At 54.2% G+C, this 17868-nt stretch overlaps 1 protein-coding gene across 3 annotated transcripts in view; it reads right to left on the bottom strand.

The window, feature by feature from the left end:
- HSPG2 (heparan sulfate proteoglycan 2) overlaps positions 1–17868 on the bottom strand; it is a 117192-nt gene that overhangs the window by 76381 nt on the left and 22943 nt on the right. Inside the window, exon 1 of one of the 3 annotated variants that reach the window (XM_077970748.1) lies at positions 983–1057. The exons of the other annotated variants lie outside the window; for them this stretch is intronic. Coding sequence (XP_077826874.1) covers positions 983–1042 — 60 coding nt within the window. The 5' untranslated portion in view covers positions 1043–1057. Of the gene's footprint in view, positions 1–982; positions 1058–17868 lie in introns of those variants that run through there. 3 annotated transcript variants of the gene reach the window in all.

Below are 17868 nucleotides of genomic sequence, written 5' to 3'. Positions count from 1 at the left end.
TGAATGAATCCTCAAATAAAACAGACAATAAAATGTAAATCACTTTAGTAAGTAAAGACTCCTTTTCCTTGGGAGAAGGCAAGGGACACCCAGGACATGAGTGAGTGGATGGGGGGATGCGGGCGGGTAAAGGGGTGACCTCAGCCAGCGCAGATCGGGGGCACAGGCAGGTGGAAGGATGGCCAGGGTCAGCATGGGTGGGGACACAGGCAGAAGTCGAGGGCGAGCTGCTCAAAGCTGTTGCCTCCCCAGGCAGCTCCTCCCCAGGCTGTTTGGCTCCTCTTCCTGCCTCCCTCTGGCCTGCCCGTCTCCAGGCTGCAGGGAACACATTCCACTGTGTTGGAGAATTAGCTTTGGCACATGCAGCCACACTGACAGGCTCATCTCTGCGCCCAGCAGCGCGGAGGCAGAGCCCAGCATCTGGGCTGAATGGGGACAGGCGTGGTGTCAACTCCACGTGACCTCAGGCTGCTGCTGAGCCCAGGATAAGCTCTACCTTGGGGCCTGTGCTATGTGGGCCGGAGCAGAAGGGCCCCAGCGGCCGTAACACCTGCCTTCTCAGGTGTGGGTCCGGGCAATGAGTGCCTCTTTCCCCCTAGACAAGATCTGGATGTTTCCAAAGCAGTTTTACCAAATAACTTAGAGGAAAACAAACCCAGGGGAGCCCAAGGGAACCCTGGGAACCCCGTGGCCCACAAGTGTGCAGATTCATGATGGCTGGACCCCAGATTCTATAAACACAAGTATGCACAGACTGGTAATGGCCTGGCCTGAGGGCCTCAGGCCCTGCCCTGGCCTTAAGCCAGAAGGAAATGGTCTTGCTTTTGAAAACCAAACCCACAAGGGCTAGACAAGGTAGTGAGGTCCAAGCCAGAGCAAAGGCCAAAGAGGAGAAAAAAACAAAGAGCTAGCCAGGCCCCCTTCCCTCCCCAACCCCACAGCTCCCACAGTCCATGTCCCTCACGCCTCTGGCATTTCTCACGCCGGGCCCTCTGCTGGAATGCCCTTCCTCTCTTTGTTTCTCAGGCGAACTCCAATGCATCCTCCGAAATCAGCTCAAATACCACCTCCTCCACCTACTCAGGAATAAGGAGGAACAAACGACTGATTGATACGCGTGGATCTGATAGAAGCCAGACACAAAAGACTACAAACTATACGATTCCATTTATATGAACCCTTGGGGGTGAAAGTCTAATCCATAGTGACAGAAAGATCAGTAGTCACTTGGGACCAAGGGCAGGCTGGGGGTGGCTGGGAAGGGGGCACAAGAGAACCTTCTGGGGTGATGGTTCACTGGACATACACATCTCATTACTGACTGCACCCTGAAAATGGGTATATTTTGTTGTGTGTATTTATGCCTCAATAAGGATGACGGGAAACTCTCTTTGTCCTAACTCCTTGCTGTTCACAGTGACCTCAACCCCCAGTCTGGTTCTGGGCCCTCCTGGGCTCACAAGGTTATTGTCTGTACCTCCATTGGAATGGAAGCACCTTGAAGGCAAGGGCTGTGATGAATTCATCTCCACCTTCTCTGCACCCCGTGCTCAATAAATACTTGAATGAATCAATGAATAAATGAATGGACAAAAATGTCATCACCTACGCATTTCAGTCACTCCTTGAAGCTGACTTGCTTTGGGGAGGCACTACCTACCTCTAGGCAATCTAAAAGCATCTCCTGTCCTAGGCTGTGAGTTCCCTGGATGGGGGAGTGGCTGGGTGCCATTTGTTCATCTGCATTGTCCACATCTTATTCCTGCTTTGGCCTAAAGCCCTTGCCCCCAACAATCCACCGGCAAACATTGCCTCCTGTTCCTTCTCCTCTCCCTGCCCTCTCCCTGTGCATAAGCACCCATCCCTGTCCTCCTGAGTGCTGGCCTGTGGACTTCTAGGCTGTGTCAGTGGGATGTGCATTCAGGAGTGTGCTTTAGAACCTCCGGGAGCTGGTGAGAAATGCAGATTCCTGGGCTCCTTCTCAGAGACAGTGAGTCAGGTTCTTCCATCCCAGGAGGGTGGTTATAATTTTGCATGTCCAGGGGATTCCCACAGCCACTGGTTAAGAACCATAAGACCAGCCCCTGCCAGGGGTTCTGCCTCCTTCCCTGGGTGGGGTACAGGGCAGTGTTCCCTCTGGCTGGAGCAGGCCTGACTGACCCAACACGGGCATGAGGCTGGGGCTGGTGCAGGGGCACTGACTCTGGATAGAGGAGATTTGAGGGGTCCTCCCAACCTGGTGGGGGGCTCCGTCAATGCCAATCCCCCTCCCATTGCAACCAAGGTTACGGAGGGCATGCCTGGAGCACTGAGACTCCCGGCATCTCCTAGACACTGCCGTCTAGAAAGGCAAACCGAGTGGTGAGTCATGTGCAAGGTCCACAGCTTTTCCCAGGGAGCAGGGAGCTGGTCAGGAGGTGGTGGCAGGGGTGGCCTTGGGACCAGACAGGAAATAGCAAAGTGAGATTCAACATGGAAAGAAAGCCAGGAACACACATCTGCAGGGAGAGGGGAAAGAGAGGCCAGAGCACGTCGGGACTTGGACAGAAGGACCCCCACACTCCACCACAGGACCCCAGAGCACGGACCCCTCCATCTGCCAGTCTGCTCTTGCTTGCAGCCCCCACCCCAGGGTCTGAGGATCCAGGGTCAGATCAGGGCCCATAGCAAGGAATAAGTCAGCAAGAGCAGAGGCTTCATCTGTAAAAAGCTAAAGATCAAAAGGTTCCAGCAGCTGTATTTCACATCTGCGAGAGGAGATGGAACCAGACAGGAAAGAGGCTCCCAGAAAGAGCCAAAAGGAACTTGAGACTTGACCATAGAAGGACCTTGGACCCAGAACGGGAAAGCCCAGGATCTGCTTGAGGAATAATAACAGCTAACATTTATTGGGCACTTACTAGGCACCAGGCACTTCTAAACCAGGTTATAGGTCTTACGGGGTTCCACTGAGAAGGGGGGCAAAGAGAGCAGAGAAAGGTTACCTGGTGAAACTGGCATGTGGCAGGGCTGAGATTCGAACCCTGGTGGTCGGGCTCCAATACCTAAGCAGCTGCCACTGTGCTATCCCACCTCTGTGACCAGGGGTGTGCAATGAGGCAGATACGAGATCACTGGGAGTCACTCTTGCAAAGCCTCTCTGCCACACTGCACGTCACTTTGTAATGCATTTCCTCAGCCTAGTATCACCTGAGTTGACAGTGACCCTTGGAGGTGGCTGAGGAGGTATGAATGCTCCCCTTTCCCAGTGAGTCCCGGGAGACGCATCTGCTCAGATCGCAGGTGAGGAGCTGGCATCCCACCCCAAGCCTTCTGCTCACCAGGAAATGAGGCAGGGCTGGACCTCTGGGTTGACCATGAGGCCTAAGCAGACAGCAATATCAGGGAGCCCAGGGTTGGCCAGTCCCTATCCCCAACCCGACCAGCTCTCAGGACGGCCCCATGGGATGCCTGAGCTGGCAGTAGCCTGGGGCCATGCAGCATGTGCCTCAGGTCCCAAGGAGGGCCATTAGCGGCTCCAAGGTCAGAGGCAGAAATAGAACCCAGGTTTCCTGCCCTCCAGCCCGTCTCCGGCTGTGAGGGAGCCCGGCTTCCTCCCAGAGGAACCCAGCACTTCAGACATGTGTTGGAGCCAGACGGGGAGCCGGAGAGGAGGGGTCTAGGGGGCAGACCTCAGCCAGAAAGGAAGGAGCTAAGCAGAGAGGGGGATTTTCCAGACCCTCCAGTTCCTGGGGGGTGCAGGCAGCTGACTCAACCGGGCCCAGGCCAGAGAACTGTTCTAACAGGCTGAGAACAATTGCTTAGGGCCGGGATGCAGGCAGGGCGGCCCCCAGTGGGCAGGCATTCCTTGAACACAGGCGGGACTGTAGGCAAAGGCTTCTGGGAGGCACCTAATCCCAGAGGTGGGCTACGTCCAGGCCCTCCTAGTGAGAACGAGGGTCACATGGAACTCCAGGTCCAAGTTGTGTCCTTGGGGACAATGAATGCAGGCTGGATCCTCCTCTCCTGGCCTGGGTGAGGATAAAGAGGCAGACAAGGCTGGCTAGGAAAGGACTCAGCACTGAGGAGAAAACCACAAGAGTGGGGCACAGAGCGGAGAGAAGGTGGGGGAGGTACAGATACGGAGAGCTGGTACAGATTACTTGAGGCCAGGAGTTCGAGACCAGCCTGGCCAACATGGCGAAACCCCGTCTCTACTAAAAATACAAAAATTAGCCCGGCGTGGTGGTGCATGCCTATAGTCCCAACTACTCAGGAGGCTGAGGTAGGAGAATTGCTTGAACCCGGGAGGCAGAGGTTGCAGTGAACCGAGATCACACCACTGCACTCCAGCCTGGGCGACAGAGCAAGACTCTCAAAAAAAAGTTTATAGCAAGCTCACTTGGTGCCAAGCCCTGACCTGAACTGACATGAAGCTATTCAGAGTGTGTACACTCCACTCAGCAGCAAGAGTCCTGTGTTTCACTGCAGCATTATTACTGTTGTTTGATCATGGGATGTGACCCCCAGACTCCAGTGGGGATGTCACATCCTGGCTGGGTACATGCTCTATGTCACCTTCCTCAAACTTGAAAAATTCTGAATTCCAAAACACATCTGACTCTGAGGCTTTCGGTCAAGGAACTGTGAGCTTGTGTTATTATTATTTCCATTTTCTGGATGAAGAAACTGAGGCTCAGAGAGGATTGTCTCGGTAAATGGGATCTAGCAGGTAAGGCATTTAGTGAGGTGTTTACTTATACAATAAGTGCTTAATAAGTACTAGAATTACTTATACAGTAACTGCTTAATAAGCATTAGGGTTTGCACTACGCAGGGGGTGCAGGGTAGGGGTGAGGGGTAGGTGTAGTTGAGGGGTGATGCATGGGGAGTGTGAGGTGTGGGCTCAGGCCTGGGGTCACCTCCAGATCTGGGATGAAGGGAGGAGCCTGGCTGAGCGGGCGGGACCCTAGCAAGGGGTGGGCAATAGAATTGGGTCCCATGGCTCAAAGTTGTCTGCCTGCTCAGAGGCTGACTCTGGGACCAACCCAGGGCTTTGGGCTTCTCCAGTGACATTCCTCACATGCCTTCGGCAGCCAGCCCACCCCACCCTGCTTGTAGCCCAGGCCTGGGACTGAGCCCCCACTGCCCCCACAGCTAGGCAGGAAGGTCTGAGCACTGCATGGTCCCCAGGGCGGCTGCAGCTGCCCAGGGCCAGGCTCCAGGCATGTGGTGATAGAGTGAGCTCACCCCATCAAAATCCAGAGACGGTGCGGGGGCGGGGAGACAAAAGAGCTACTGCCTGCCCACCTGCCTCCCTGCCACGGTCACCACGGGCTCTACCTCCGTGCCCCTTCCCCTGCTTCCTGCCGAGGAACCAGCAGACAATGTGACCCATGGTCCCCAAATCTCTGGGGAGGGATCTGAAACCAGACAAGGTCCCCGTCCCCCTCTGCCAGGATACAGGCTCCTAGGTAACCCCAAAACAAGTGCTTCCCCTATTCAGCTGCAACCCAGGCCCCAGATACAGGATCAAGGTGCCCTGCCCCACCCCCAGGCCACCCAGTGCCCTGTCCACAGGCGACAGACAGCACAGGGGAAGGAATCTGTTGGGGCAGCACTTTGTTGTACAAACTGCCAGGGGCGGGAGAACCTGACACAAAGGCCAAAAGGCCTTTAATCCCCTGGCAGTCTGAGAGGGGCGCCGGGCCGGAAGGGAGGTGGCCACAGCCTCCTCTGGCATGCCTGTGCTGCCCGTGCCACTCGGGAGGCCTGCCAGCTTCTTACACGGAGGCCCCCAAGGTGGCAGGAACTTTGCCAGCCAGTCAGCCAGGAGGAATATGGAGCCCCCCAAACAAGGAGAGGGTCCAACATGCATCCAGGGCTTCTTTGTGCCAGGGGCTGAGCTAAGGTCTTCACAAGGCTTACGTCACTCAGATCCACCACAACCTCACAAGGGAGACACTGGAGGCATCCTTATTTGTTAGATAAGGAAACCAGGCTCAGAGAGGTACCGTTGCCTGACCCAGGTCACACAGCAGAGGCAATGGGAATGGAGTCTGAAACCAGGACTCCCCTCTGCTGGGTTCATGCTTCTGTATTTGGCTAGCTCAGAGGCACAGCTCCCAGCAGCGCCCTGCTTCTGACCTCTGACCCCTGCCCTCTGTAAGCTCATATCAAGGCCTGCAACCTGGAAAAGCTGCATTCCATCCAGGGCTTTTCGGAGTGCTGGGGCAGGTCAGGGCCTTCAGCGGAGGCCCAGAGGGCGGGAAGCGGGGGTCTGGAGTTTCTAGTCCCAGCTCAGCCCCACACTCACCATGTTGCCTTGGACAAGCCCCTGCCTCCTTTACCTTTTAGCTAACTTTAGTGAGTCCCTACTGTATGCACTGGGCATCCACACCTACCATCTCAGTCCATGCGAACAACACGCAGAAGGCAGTGACTTTGATCTGTTTTGAGCATTGCTGCAACCCCACAACAGAAAACACACAGTAGGTACTAATAAATCTGCGGACTCACGGACAAACCAGATAAATGAACCTGCCCAACAGTCCTGAGGTGGAAATTAACCCACCTGACAGAAGAAAGTGAACTTCAGAAGGAGACCTGCCCGAGATTACACAGCTTGAAAGCGCCAGAATTACCTCTAGTCCTCAGTTCCCATTAACACAACAGAGGCCATAACACTTCATCCAAAGGGAAGGAGGGGACTAGGTCACAGGAGCCCTGAAATCCATTCTAAGACACCCCCTGTCTTTGCATAACAATCCCTCCCAGACTTAGTTCTCTTCAATATGAAATGGGAGCAAAAGGCCGGGCATGGTGGCTCATACCTGTAGTCCTAGAACTTTGGGAGGCAGAGGCAGTCGGATCACCTGAGGCCAGGAGTTCGAGACTAGCCTGGCCAACACGGTGAAACCCCATCTCTACTGAATTACAAAAATTATCTGGGCATGGTGGCACATATCTACAATCCCAGCTACTCTGGAGGCTGAGGCAGGAGAATCGCTTGAACCCAGGAGGCAGAGATTGCAGTGAGCCGAGATCGTACCACTGCACTCTAGCCTGGGCAACAAGAGCGAAACTCCATCTCAAAAAATAACTAAATAAAATAAAATAAAATAAAAATAAATAAAATGGAAGCAAAAAAAGGTCCCTGCTTTGCCTCCTTGCTGGGACTACTGGGACAGGCAAGTGTGAGGCAGTGACCTCTTTGAGAGGCATAGTCCCAAGCTCTGAATCTGCCCGGCCATTCTCCAGGCAGGCCCCATGGGGTCTCTGCCTTGGAGGCTCCTATGACATCGCTAGGGGTGGGTACCCAACCTGGTCTGGCACTGACCAGGCGGGGGACTGGCGAGAACACTTGACCTCCAGCCAGTGGGGCAGAGCAGGCTGTGCTGTCGGACACCCCCAAGTCCAGGCCACCCTGGCCACATTCTAGATGGGGGGCTTCAGCTTCCTCATCAGTAAAAAAAGGTAGAATCGATCAGATCTGTCCCATTCGGTTCAATTCAAGTCACTTCAACCTTGACTTACTGGGTACCTATTATGTGCTGGGCCCGGGGGACAAAACGTGAAATGGACAGACACAGAACTCCATGTTCCTGGGGGACACAGGCCACAGAACCACATGCTGGCAACACCATGCGAGGAGAGTGCTGAAAGGGAAGGATAGGGGCTGGCAGAGACCAGGGGAGGGTCCCCTCACTTAGGGAGGTGGCTGGGAGGCTGGGGAAGATTTCTAGAAGAAATGCTAACTCAGCTGGGGCCTGAGAGATTACTTCGCCTAAGTAAAGTGGAGAAGTGTGGACCAGGTGAAGGGGAGGGCACACGCTGAGGCCAGGGCCAGAGAGGGCAGGGCACGTTTGCGGGGCGGAAAGAAGCCTGGTGCAGCGGGACACGTGTGTGAGTGGCAGAGGAGTCAGAGGGTGGCACGGGTGGGCTTTTCCATTTAAAAGCGCCATCCTTCAGTTGTGCTGCTGACCCGGTGCTAGTCACAGAGGCCAAGTCTCCCCTGTCCCCCCAGAGTCCCTGCACTCTCCTCCGTCCGCCACAGACAACCCAAGATTGAGTCTCCCCTGGTGGCTGAATGAGCTGCCTGCCAACTTACAGGGAACCAGGAAGCCACTGGGAAATGCCCTTGCCTCACCCAAGTGCCAGGTGTGGCCAAGGCAGTGGGGGTGGCCCAAGCGGGAACAGCTTCTGCCTGGGCTGCCCAGCAAGAAGGTCCCTGGGGGTTGAACACTATCCGCCAGGCACCTCGGCTGCCGGCAGCACCTGCAGCGTTCACGTGCCAGCCTCCTGCAAAAAGCCTGGCTTGGTTCTCAGGTTCTCCAGCTCCCAGCTGCCCTGCTGCCCTGGCATGTCTGTGGGGCTTCAAAGGCACACCAACCTGGTTGGGCCTGCCCATACCCTCCTGGGTCACTGCCCACAGATTTCATGAATGCCCCTTGCACAGTGCCAGGACTATGGAAGGATGGGCGGAACGTTCCACAAAGTTATGTTGCCATGAGACACCACTAACAACCATGGCCATTTCCTGAACCTGTCAGGTTAGGACTTCCCATGACTCCTGACTCACCAAAGGGTGAGAGGAAAAGCCCTTATCATGGCCAACCAGGTTCTATGTAATCTGTCTACACACACCCCCACATAAACATACACACACACACACACACAAACACACACACGCGCCCCACTCCAATTTCTTTTGCTACTGTGCTCACCCAACTCCCTGCCTTCTAAAATAGCCACATGCATCCCCTCAATAGTCCTCAAACACACAAAGCCCCCTGCCTGGGACACTGTCCCCACATATTCCATCACTCGCTCCCCTTCTTCTAGTTTTTGCTCAAATGTCACCTTTCAGCTGGGCACGGTAGGTGGCTCACGCCTATAATGTCAGCACTTTGGGAGGCCAAGGCGGGTGGATCACCAGAGGTCAGGAGTTCGAGACCAGCCTGGCCAACATGGTGAAACCCCCTCTCTATTAAAAATACATAACTTAGCCTGGTGTGGTGGCAGGTGCCTGTAATCCCAGCTACTTGGGAGGCTGAGGCAGGAGAATCACTTGAACCCAGGAGGCGGAGGTTGCAGTCAGCCAAGATCATGCCATTGCACTCCAGCCTGGGCAACAAAAGCGAAAATCCATCTTAAAAAAAAAACAAAAAACTGTTGAATTAATTAATGAAGACTGAGGCAGGAGGCTTACTTGAGGCCAGGTGTTCGAGACCAGCCTGGACAACATAGTGAGACCCTGTCTCTACAAAAAAATTAAAAATCATTTGGGAGGCCGAGGCGGGCGGATCACAAGGTCAGGAGATCGAGACCACGGTGAAACCCCGTCTCTACTAAAAATACAAAAAATTAGCCGGGCGCGGTGGCGGGCGCCTGTAGTCCCTGCTACTCAGGAGGCTGAGGCAGGAGAATGGCGTAAACCCAGGAGGCGGAGCTTGCAGTGAGCCGAGATCGCGCCACTGCACTCCAGCCTGGGCGACAGAGCGAGACTCCGTCTCAAAAAACAAAAAACAAAACAAACAAACAAAAAAATCAGCCTGTTGCGGTGGTGCACACCTGTAGTCCCAGCTACTTAGGAGGCTGAGGCAGGAGGACTGATTAAGCCGGGAGTTTGAGGCTGCAGTGAGCTATGACTGCACGACTATACTCCAGTCTGGACAACAGAGTGAGACCCTGTCTCTGAAAACAATTAAGTAGTTGATTAATTAACGGGGTTTATAAGCGAGGAGGCTGCGGCTCAGAGAGCTGACTTGCCCATAGTCACAGGATTAGAACCTAAGACCCCTGGCTCCACACCCGGAAGGAACTCCATACCACCCGGTCCCACTGATGATGCCTGGGACTTTCCTGCTGGGAAGCCCGTCTCCAGGGCAACAAGAGGCTGCCCATGGTCACTGAGGAGCATCCCGGAGGGGTGGGTGGGGGGCCTCGGAGGCAAGTAGGGGCCAGAGCTCTGGCTCCAGGGCCTTGCGCAACACAGCCAGACAGCCAGGCCTCAGTGACTCCACTCAGCGCTTGCTCCCGTGGGCATCGGCAACAGGAAAAAACAGGCTGGAACGGCGGCCCGGCAGCTGTGGCCAAGGAGGTCGGCTCCCCCTGCCCCCAGGCCAGGCTTTCCTCATCTGCGGTATGGAAGGAGAGGAAAGGGCAGACAGGGCCAAGCCCATGGCTGAGATAGGCCTGTGGACAGCAGAGCTAGAAATCAGAGCAAGGGGTCCTCGTCCTGAAGCGCCCCGTGTCTGCTTTATTCATGATAACGTCCTTTCCCAGACACAGAAACTCTGGGATGGGAATACGCGCGGGGAAGACAAACACATCTGGGAAAGGCTGGTTACACAAAGCTGAGCTGCCTCCCTAAGTCCTAAATGGCTGAGGCAACATGATGGGGCCGGGGGGCTGGGGGGGACCTCACGTGCAACTATTTAGCGTTTCCCAAAGTTGCTTAACTTGGAACCCTTTATTTATGCAAAGTTCACTAGGCTAGGGTTCCACAGAACACACTTTGGGAACACCATGCCAACCATCCCATTTTTCCCTGAAGCTAGCCTTAAGTAAGATTTTAGATGTAAGATATGCTCCCCAGTACCCAGGGGCTTTGTAAGGGAGGCTCTTCAAGAAGATAAGAAAAGCCGCGAGTCCCCATGGAAGGAAAAGCGGGCTGGCGGCAGGCTAGCTGGTGGTAGGAGGGGTATGTTCTCTCTTCTCAGGGTGATTGACATCTGTCACCTGAGAAATCCAAACACAGCCTGAGCCTTCCCTCCCTGGCCATCAGCCTGCTCTCTCAGGGGGTGAGTCCTGTCGGAGGTGAAAGAGAAGGTCGCCCAGCACCCAGTCATTCCTGGTCTGCAGGGACCCTCCAGAAAGTCTGGAGGTACCTGTGCCCCAAAGAGAAATAGAGCTTCATTCCGGGCCGAGTGCAGAGACCGGGGCAGGGGTTCACTCCCAGGGCTGGGGACCATGCAGGCGAGGGGGTGCTGGTGCTCTTCAGGGCAGGGACTGAGAACAGGGCTCCCAGCCAGCTCTGTTCTCTTGGGCGAGTCCCTTCCCTTCTCTGGGCCTCAGACTCCCCTCTGTCTGATGACGAAGCAACCCTAGGTCGAGGCTCTCCAGCTCATCCTCAGCAGCCTCAGGGCCACTCTGGACAGGGGTGAGGTGGAAGCGGGGCACCGTTAGAGTTTGGGCCCTTTACCAAACACTCACTTTCATCAAAACACAACCAATTTTTTTTTTTAAACAGGGTTCTGCTCTGTCGCCCAGGCTAGAGGGCAGTGGGCCTCCTTAGAGCCTCCTAGGCTCAAGATATCCTCCTGCCTCAGCCTTCCAAGTAGCTGGGAGTATAGTGGTACATCACCATATCTGGCTAATTTATTTTTTTAGAGATGGGGTCTCGCTATGTTGCCAAGGCTGGTCTCGAATTCCTGGTCTCAAGAGATCCTCCTGCCTCAGCCTCCTAAAGTGCTGGGATTACAGGCATGAGCCACTGTGCCTGGCCACAAATCCACCCCTTTCCTTTTTATATTCTCACCTTCTACATAAATATCTGGTTCAGCCCTTGATTAGCTGTGAGGTCATGAGCAAGTCATTTCTCCTCTCTGTGCCTCCATTTCCTCGTCTGTAAAATGGGCACGATCATTCATAGTAATAGTATCTATCTCATAGGGCTATTGTGAGGATTAAATACAAATGTAAAATGCTACAAATAACACAGCACATGGTGAATGTTCTGTGTTTGCTGTGATTATTACTGTTATTATGATTAAAATAAGGGTTTCACTGCTTAGTGAGTTTGAAAGCCATCAACTTAAATGATCCCCAAGCTTCCGCTGGCTTTGATATTTTAGAGCACTGACACTCTAAAACATTAGGATTCTAAAATTCTAGGCTGTGTCCCACCCGCAAAGGGAACAGGGCTAAAGGAGGGGATTACAAAGTCAGGACAGGCTGGGTGCAGTGGCTCATGCCTGTAATCCCAGCACTTTGGAAGGCTGAGGCTAGTGGATCACCTGAGGTCAGGAGTTCGAGACCAACCTGGCCAACATGGTGAAACCCCGACTCTACTAAAAAATACAAAAATTAGCCAGGCATGGTGGCACATGCCTGTAATCCCAGCTACTTGGGAGGCTGAGGCAGGAGAATCGCTTGAACCCGGGAGGTGGAGGTTGCAGCGAGCCAAGATGGCGCCACTGCACTCCAGCCTGGGCGACAGAGTGATCCCCTCCTTTAGCCCTCCTCATTACTCATTTATACCTCCCCTCTTGCCCTGTTCCAAAAAGGCTGCAGAGAGGTTACAAAGATGTGCACTTAACAGTCAAGATAATATTAACTAAAGATACGTAAATATCTTTAGTTTTATTGTTATTTAGTTATTTAGCTTCCACTGGCTTTTATATTTTAGAGCACTGACACTGTACAACATTAGGATTCTAAAATTCTCGGCTGTGTCCCACCCGCAAAGGGAACAGGGCTAAAGGAGGGGATTACATTTTATTAACTAAAGATATGTAAGAAAAACTCAGGCAGGGCAGGCAGATGGAGCTTGGAGTGAGGCAAGCAGACAGACAGCACATGCTGAATCCCAGAGATCTAGGAAAGGGACAACTCATGTGGCCCTGAGCTTGCCAGCAGCCAATGGGAAGAAGGAAACCTGACCGGTCCCTAGATTCCATGTCTCATAATGTAAAAACAAACCAGTTGCTTAGAAAAAGCACAACTATTTCTGATACTGAGAGCAGGGAATGCCCCAGGGGACAGGCTTGTCTGGCACCCTTCTCTGCCTCATCAGTGGGGTTGGCATCCCCTCAGAGTCTGCTGACCATGACCCTTTGAAGCTGAAGCCAGGGGCAGAGGCTACAGTGATCAAAGATTCAGGGAGCTGGGATGGCAGTCCAGGCAGTACCCCAGCAACCTCACCCCAGCAGCCTTGGTCTGGGCAAGATTACCCATCACTCTCCAAGCCCGAACACAGCCAGTGCCCAAAATAGCTAGAGCAGGAGACAGTGCCAGGAGGCCCTGGCAAGGGCCTGGGCTAGGCCCACCTACAGGAGGACCCAGTGGGCCAATGCACACATACCTCTGGTGCACAAAGAGGCACCTTCAGTCGGCCATGGAGCTGTCCCTGGGAGTCCCCCACCCACCAGGCTCCCCCCTCAGCTGCACGTTGCTCACGCAGAACTTGAGCTGCTGCTCCACCCTTCCCACAAAGCAGGCCTTCCTGCCTGAGCCCGACTGGAAAAGCCTTCCACAGAAATGCCACCGCACCATATAGGGAAGTGCCTGAAGACCTCCCCGCCCCACCTCCAGAATCTGCCAGCATCAGCCCCCTCAGGATCCTCCACGGCGATGCTGGTTCCTCCCTGGGTCCCCCAGCTGCAGAACAACACAATGGGGGCTATTCTGGGCTGCCCAGGGTATTTAAAGCTCTGGCTGGGCCTCCTCCCTGGGGAACAAAAGGCCTTGCCCTCCTTAAAACCTTCCTGAAATTGTTCCTGCCCAGACTGTGGTGGCTGCGTCCTGTACTGTTCCCCACCTCTCCTCCCAGGCCCTGAGGCCCTGTAAGATTCAGCGTAAAATGCCTCTTCCAGGACGCCCACAGGGCTGCCTCCCATGCTCAGCAGCACTGCCTGAGACCCTCAGATAAAGCTGGGTCCTGGCCCAGCTCCGCCATCGATCTTCTCTGGTCCCAGTTTTCTCATCTGCAAAATGTGGATGTGAATCCCAGTGTGTGAAAGCCCTCCAGAGGCTTCCATGGTTAGGATGAGTAGTGTCTCTCCAGCCACCTTGTGAAGCAGAATATAAGCAGGAACGGGAATTGGTCTGTTTTGTCACCGCCCTTTTTCTAGCACCTGGCACACAGTAGGTGCCAAATCGATATTTACTGACTGATACAAATATTTGTGGAATGTGTCTGTAGCCTCCGTAGAACCACCCAGAATGCCAGGCACACAGGTGGCTAATACCCTCGATGGTAACATTGCCAGCTCTCAGCTTGAGCACAAAGAACACATCAAGCCTTATGCTAAGTACTTGACGTTAATTATCTCATTTAATTTGCTCAACAATTCCAAGAGGTCGGTACCATTATCTTATTTCACAAGCAAGAAAATGGGAGTTCCAGCCCAGGTGGTTAAGCAGCTCGCCTGAGGTCCTAACTGGCTGGTTAAGCAGCTCGCCTGAGGTCCTAAATGGCCAAGCTGGGAGTCAAGCCCAGGAGCCCTGAAGCCCCCGGCATCCTGAGCAAATGCACTTTGAAGAAAGGCGGTCAGAGAGCACTGGGTGGGGAGCCAGGAGCCTGAAGTCAGCCACTAAGCTGTGTGACTTCAAGCAAGTTGCTTGGCCTCTCTGAATCAGTTTTCTCTTCCATAAAAACAAGGGCATGAATTCCTATTTTTCAGGTCGTTGGTAGGATCAAAGGAACCAAAGGATGTGACTCTGTCTCCCACATTAGCCCCAGCCCCTCCCCAGGGGCAGCAGCTGTGAGGGATGGTGGGAAGATGTGCTGGGAGGAGGGGGCTACCCAGAGCTGGCTCGGGAACAAAGCTCTGCAGCTGCTGACAACAGCTGGGGAGAGCTCTGGGCCTGGCCCAAGCAGGGGGAGAAGGGGCAGGCTGGGAAGTCACCTCTGGCCCTCCTCTGTCACCCTTCCCTGCTGACAGCTGCTGAGGCCTCGGGGCCAAGGGCCCCAGAGCAGGCAGGGAGTGGGGGTGTGGAGGGGGCGGGCGGGCTGGCTGGGGTCATCTCAGTCCTCATGCTGTCAACTGCTAAAGCCTCAGGGTGCCTGGCCCCGCTGTCCCATCGTGCAGCCCTTTACCCAGTTCCCTGGGAAGCCTGGGTGGAGAGGCCGGAGCAAAGGTCTGGGGCTGAACATGCCTTAACTGGAGGCTGGCCTGCTCCAGGGCCCCCGTGGGGAGGTGCAGGGCCGGGAGGGAGGGGGTCCTGAAGAGGCTTGCAGTTTCCCTGGTGCACAGCCCCATTACAGGCCCTTCAGGAAATGTCCCTGGAGGCTGTGAACTTGGCCCACCCCAGCCCATCTCAGCCCCCTCAGCTGCTGGCCAGCCCAGCTCCACTCCCAGTTCGGTGCCAAGCGTTTCCAGCCCGCTCCATCCAGCCCACGCAGCTCTCTCTCCTCTGAACTCTCACATACCCATAATTACAACTGACCATACTTTCCAAAGCAGAAATCAAGAAACCACTGAACAAAAGGATTTCTGGGCTACTTCTGAGTGTCAGAGGCAGCCTGGGAGATGTAGTTTGGATGCAGAGGTATTCAAATCTCCGAGACACGTTGATAGTTTTTTGGGATGACTACTATATTTATCATATTTTATTAATAAATCAAAGCCATCCTAGGAGATGTGTGTTGGGCACATGCCACCCCATACCACTGTTAACTGTTGACTGGACACTTTAGCCTGGCAACTTCCTAGCTGTGTGGCCCTGGGCAAATCACTTGACCTCTCTGAGCCTCTGTTTCTTCATCTGTAAAATGGGAATAAACATGACCCCTTTACAAGGCTGCTGTAAGAATTCCACAGGACAACCAAAGTGCTAATGTCGGGCACTTATGAGGTGTAAGTACCACTTCTTCCTTTTCTCCCAGGACTATCCACCCAAGAGCTCACACACCAAGCGAGCGAGCTCTCCAAAGACCCCTGGGGAGAATGAGACACAGGAGAGACCTGCCTGCAAAAGGTTCCAAGGCATTCCTGGATCCTGCACTGTCCGAGCTGGGAGGGATCACCTAGCCCAACACCCTCGTTTATCAGATGGGGAAACCAAGTCCCAGAGAAGGGAAGTGAGCATGTTATGGGGAACCAACCAGACTTGGAGGGCCTGGGTTCAATCCCGTCTCTGACACTTCTGGCTGCTGGGAGACTTTATCACTTTGAGCCTCATTTTTGTGCCTCCCATACCCCCATAATGCTGGATTAATAATTACGGCTGGGTGCAGTGGCTTGCGTCTGTAACTCCAGCACTTTGGGAGGCCGAAGCGGGTGGATCACGTAAGATCAGGAGTTTGATACCAGCCCAGCCAACATGGTGAAAATCTCATCTCCACTAAAAACATAAAAAGTAGCAGAGCATGGTGGCACGCGCCTATAATCTCAGTTACTCGGGGAGCTGAGGCAGGAGAATCACTTGAACCCGGGAGGCGGAGGTTGCAGTGATCTGTGATTGCGCCACTGCACTCCGGCCTGGGCGAAAGAGTGAGGCTCATCTCAAAAAAAAAAAAAAAAAGCTGGATTATGTATGCAGAGTGTTAAGAACGGTGCTTTAGGGCAGCTGTGAGAAGAGAAAGGAGCCTCCCAGCAACTTGATGGCAGAGGCAGATCCAGGACCCAGCCTCTTGGTTCCTAACACAGGGTCATTTACCTTTCACGAAGCCACCTCCTCCTCTCCTTGGGGCAAGGATTCTCAAAGGCCGGGATAAGCGGCTACACAGATGAGGCCTCTGGGAGGGTGGCAAGGGGCTAGGACTTTGTGGGGGTGCTAATCAGGGCCAGAGCCCTCAGTCTTAACCTCTGGCACCCAGAGCTGGTCCCTCCAGCCTGTCTTCAAGCCCCAGTCAGACAGGCCCAGTCTAGGAAATGGCAGGAAGGGCTGGCAAGCGAGGGATGCGTGTCCTTGGCAGGAGAACGCGACATCACAGGGACTCGGGTTACCGGAAATGGTAAATCTCCCCACTGCCTGCCACCTCCGACCAGGAATGTCTGCTGCCCCAGGGAACATCCTGTCCACCTGCCCTCAGACAGCCTAGGGATGGCCAGGAACCTGGACCCACTCTCTGCTCCCTGCCCCACCCCCAAGCCTCAGGTTAGCTGCCGGGTCCCCCCAGCCAAAGGGTACCTGTCATTCTGGGGCAGTGAGCCTGGCTGTAACTAACTGACTAATCCCAGGGAAGGAGCCATCCTAGGAAATGTGTGTTGGTCACGGGGAAGAAGGAGAAGGCTAGAAGGGGAAACCCCCAAAAGATTGAGAGTTACCCCCAAATCTGATCCATCCAATCCCATCATACGTGGATTCCGAGTCCCTAGTTTGGATGAAGGCTCTGATCTTGTTAACCCAACACAGGAGGCAGCACAGTGTGAGCTCTGGGTGGGACTAACCCGTCTGGAGGCCTGGCTCTGCCGCTTGCCAGCTGGGTGGCTCTGGGCAAGGCACTGCAGCACCTTCCACCCTCATCTCTAATACATAAGTGACAGCAGCCTGTGACAGGAACCTGTGAAATTCGTGGCGCTAAGCTGTGAGTCATTTGGCCCTGATGGGTAGAGAGGGCCCAGTAAACAGTGGCTATTAGGTATTGGGAAGTATTAGAAAGAGAAGGGGAAAAAAACAGTAATCGTTATAGGAGCAGGTACTATGAGCCACACAATATTCTCTGCCCTTGATGGGGCTGACCTTCTAGTAGGAGACAGATGGACCATAAATTAATACCCCAAATATACATGTCAAATGGTGAGAGCGCTGAAAAGAAAGCACAGCAGGGTAAGGGGACAGGGAGTGGCCCGTTGAGAGTTGCTATTTCCCTGGGTACGGAGGGTGACGCTGACAGAGTAAGTCAGGTACATGCTTAGAGGAAGAGCACCCAGGCACCAGGAGCAGTGCCTATAAAGACCCCAGAGGCAGGAGGATCCTCAGAATGTTTTGGAAACAGCCAGGAGGCTGGTTATCTAACCCCCATGACTGCCCTGAGAGCTAGGTGTAATTGTCTCTATCCCCCAGAGGAGAATCTGGCAGGGCCAGGATCCGACCCTCCACAGCCAGGTGTCCAGATCCGACTCTCCTCAGAGCTCCCATGGGGAGTGGCAGAAAGGGAGAAAAGCGCAGGTGTCTGAGTCCAAGCTCTGATTCTTCCAGGGACTGGTCATGTGATCT

The sequence above is a fragment of the Macaca mulatta genome, chromosome 1, assembly GCF_049350105.2.
Source record: "Macaca mulatta isolate MMU2019108-1 chromosome 1, T2T-MMU8v2.0, whole genome shotgun sequence".
NCBI classification, from domain to species: domain Eukaryota; kingdom Metazoa; phylum Chordata; class Mammalia; order Primates; family Cercopithecidae; genus Macaca; species Macaca mulatta.
Note: the sequence above shows the minus strand (reverse complement) of the source record. Positions and strands in the feature narration are given on the sequence as shown.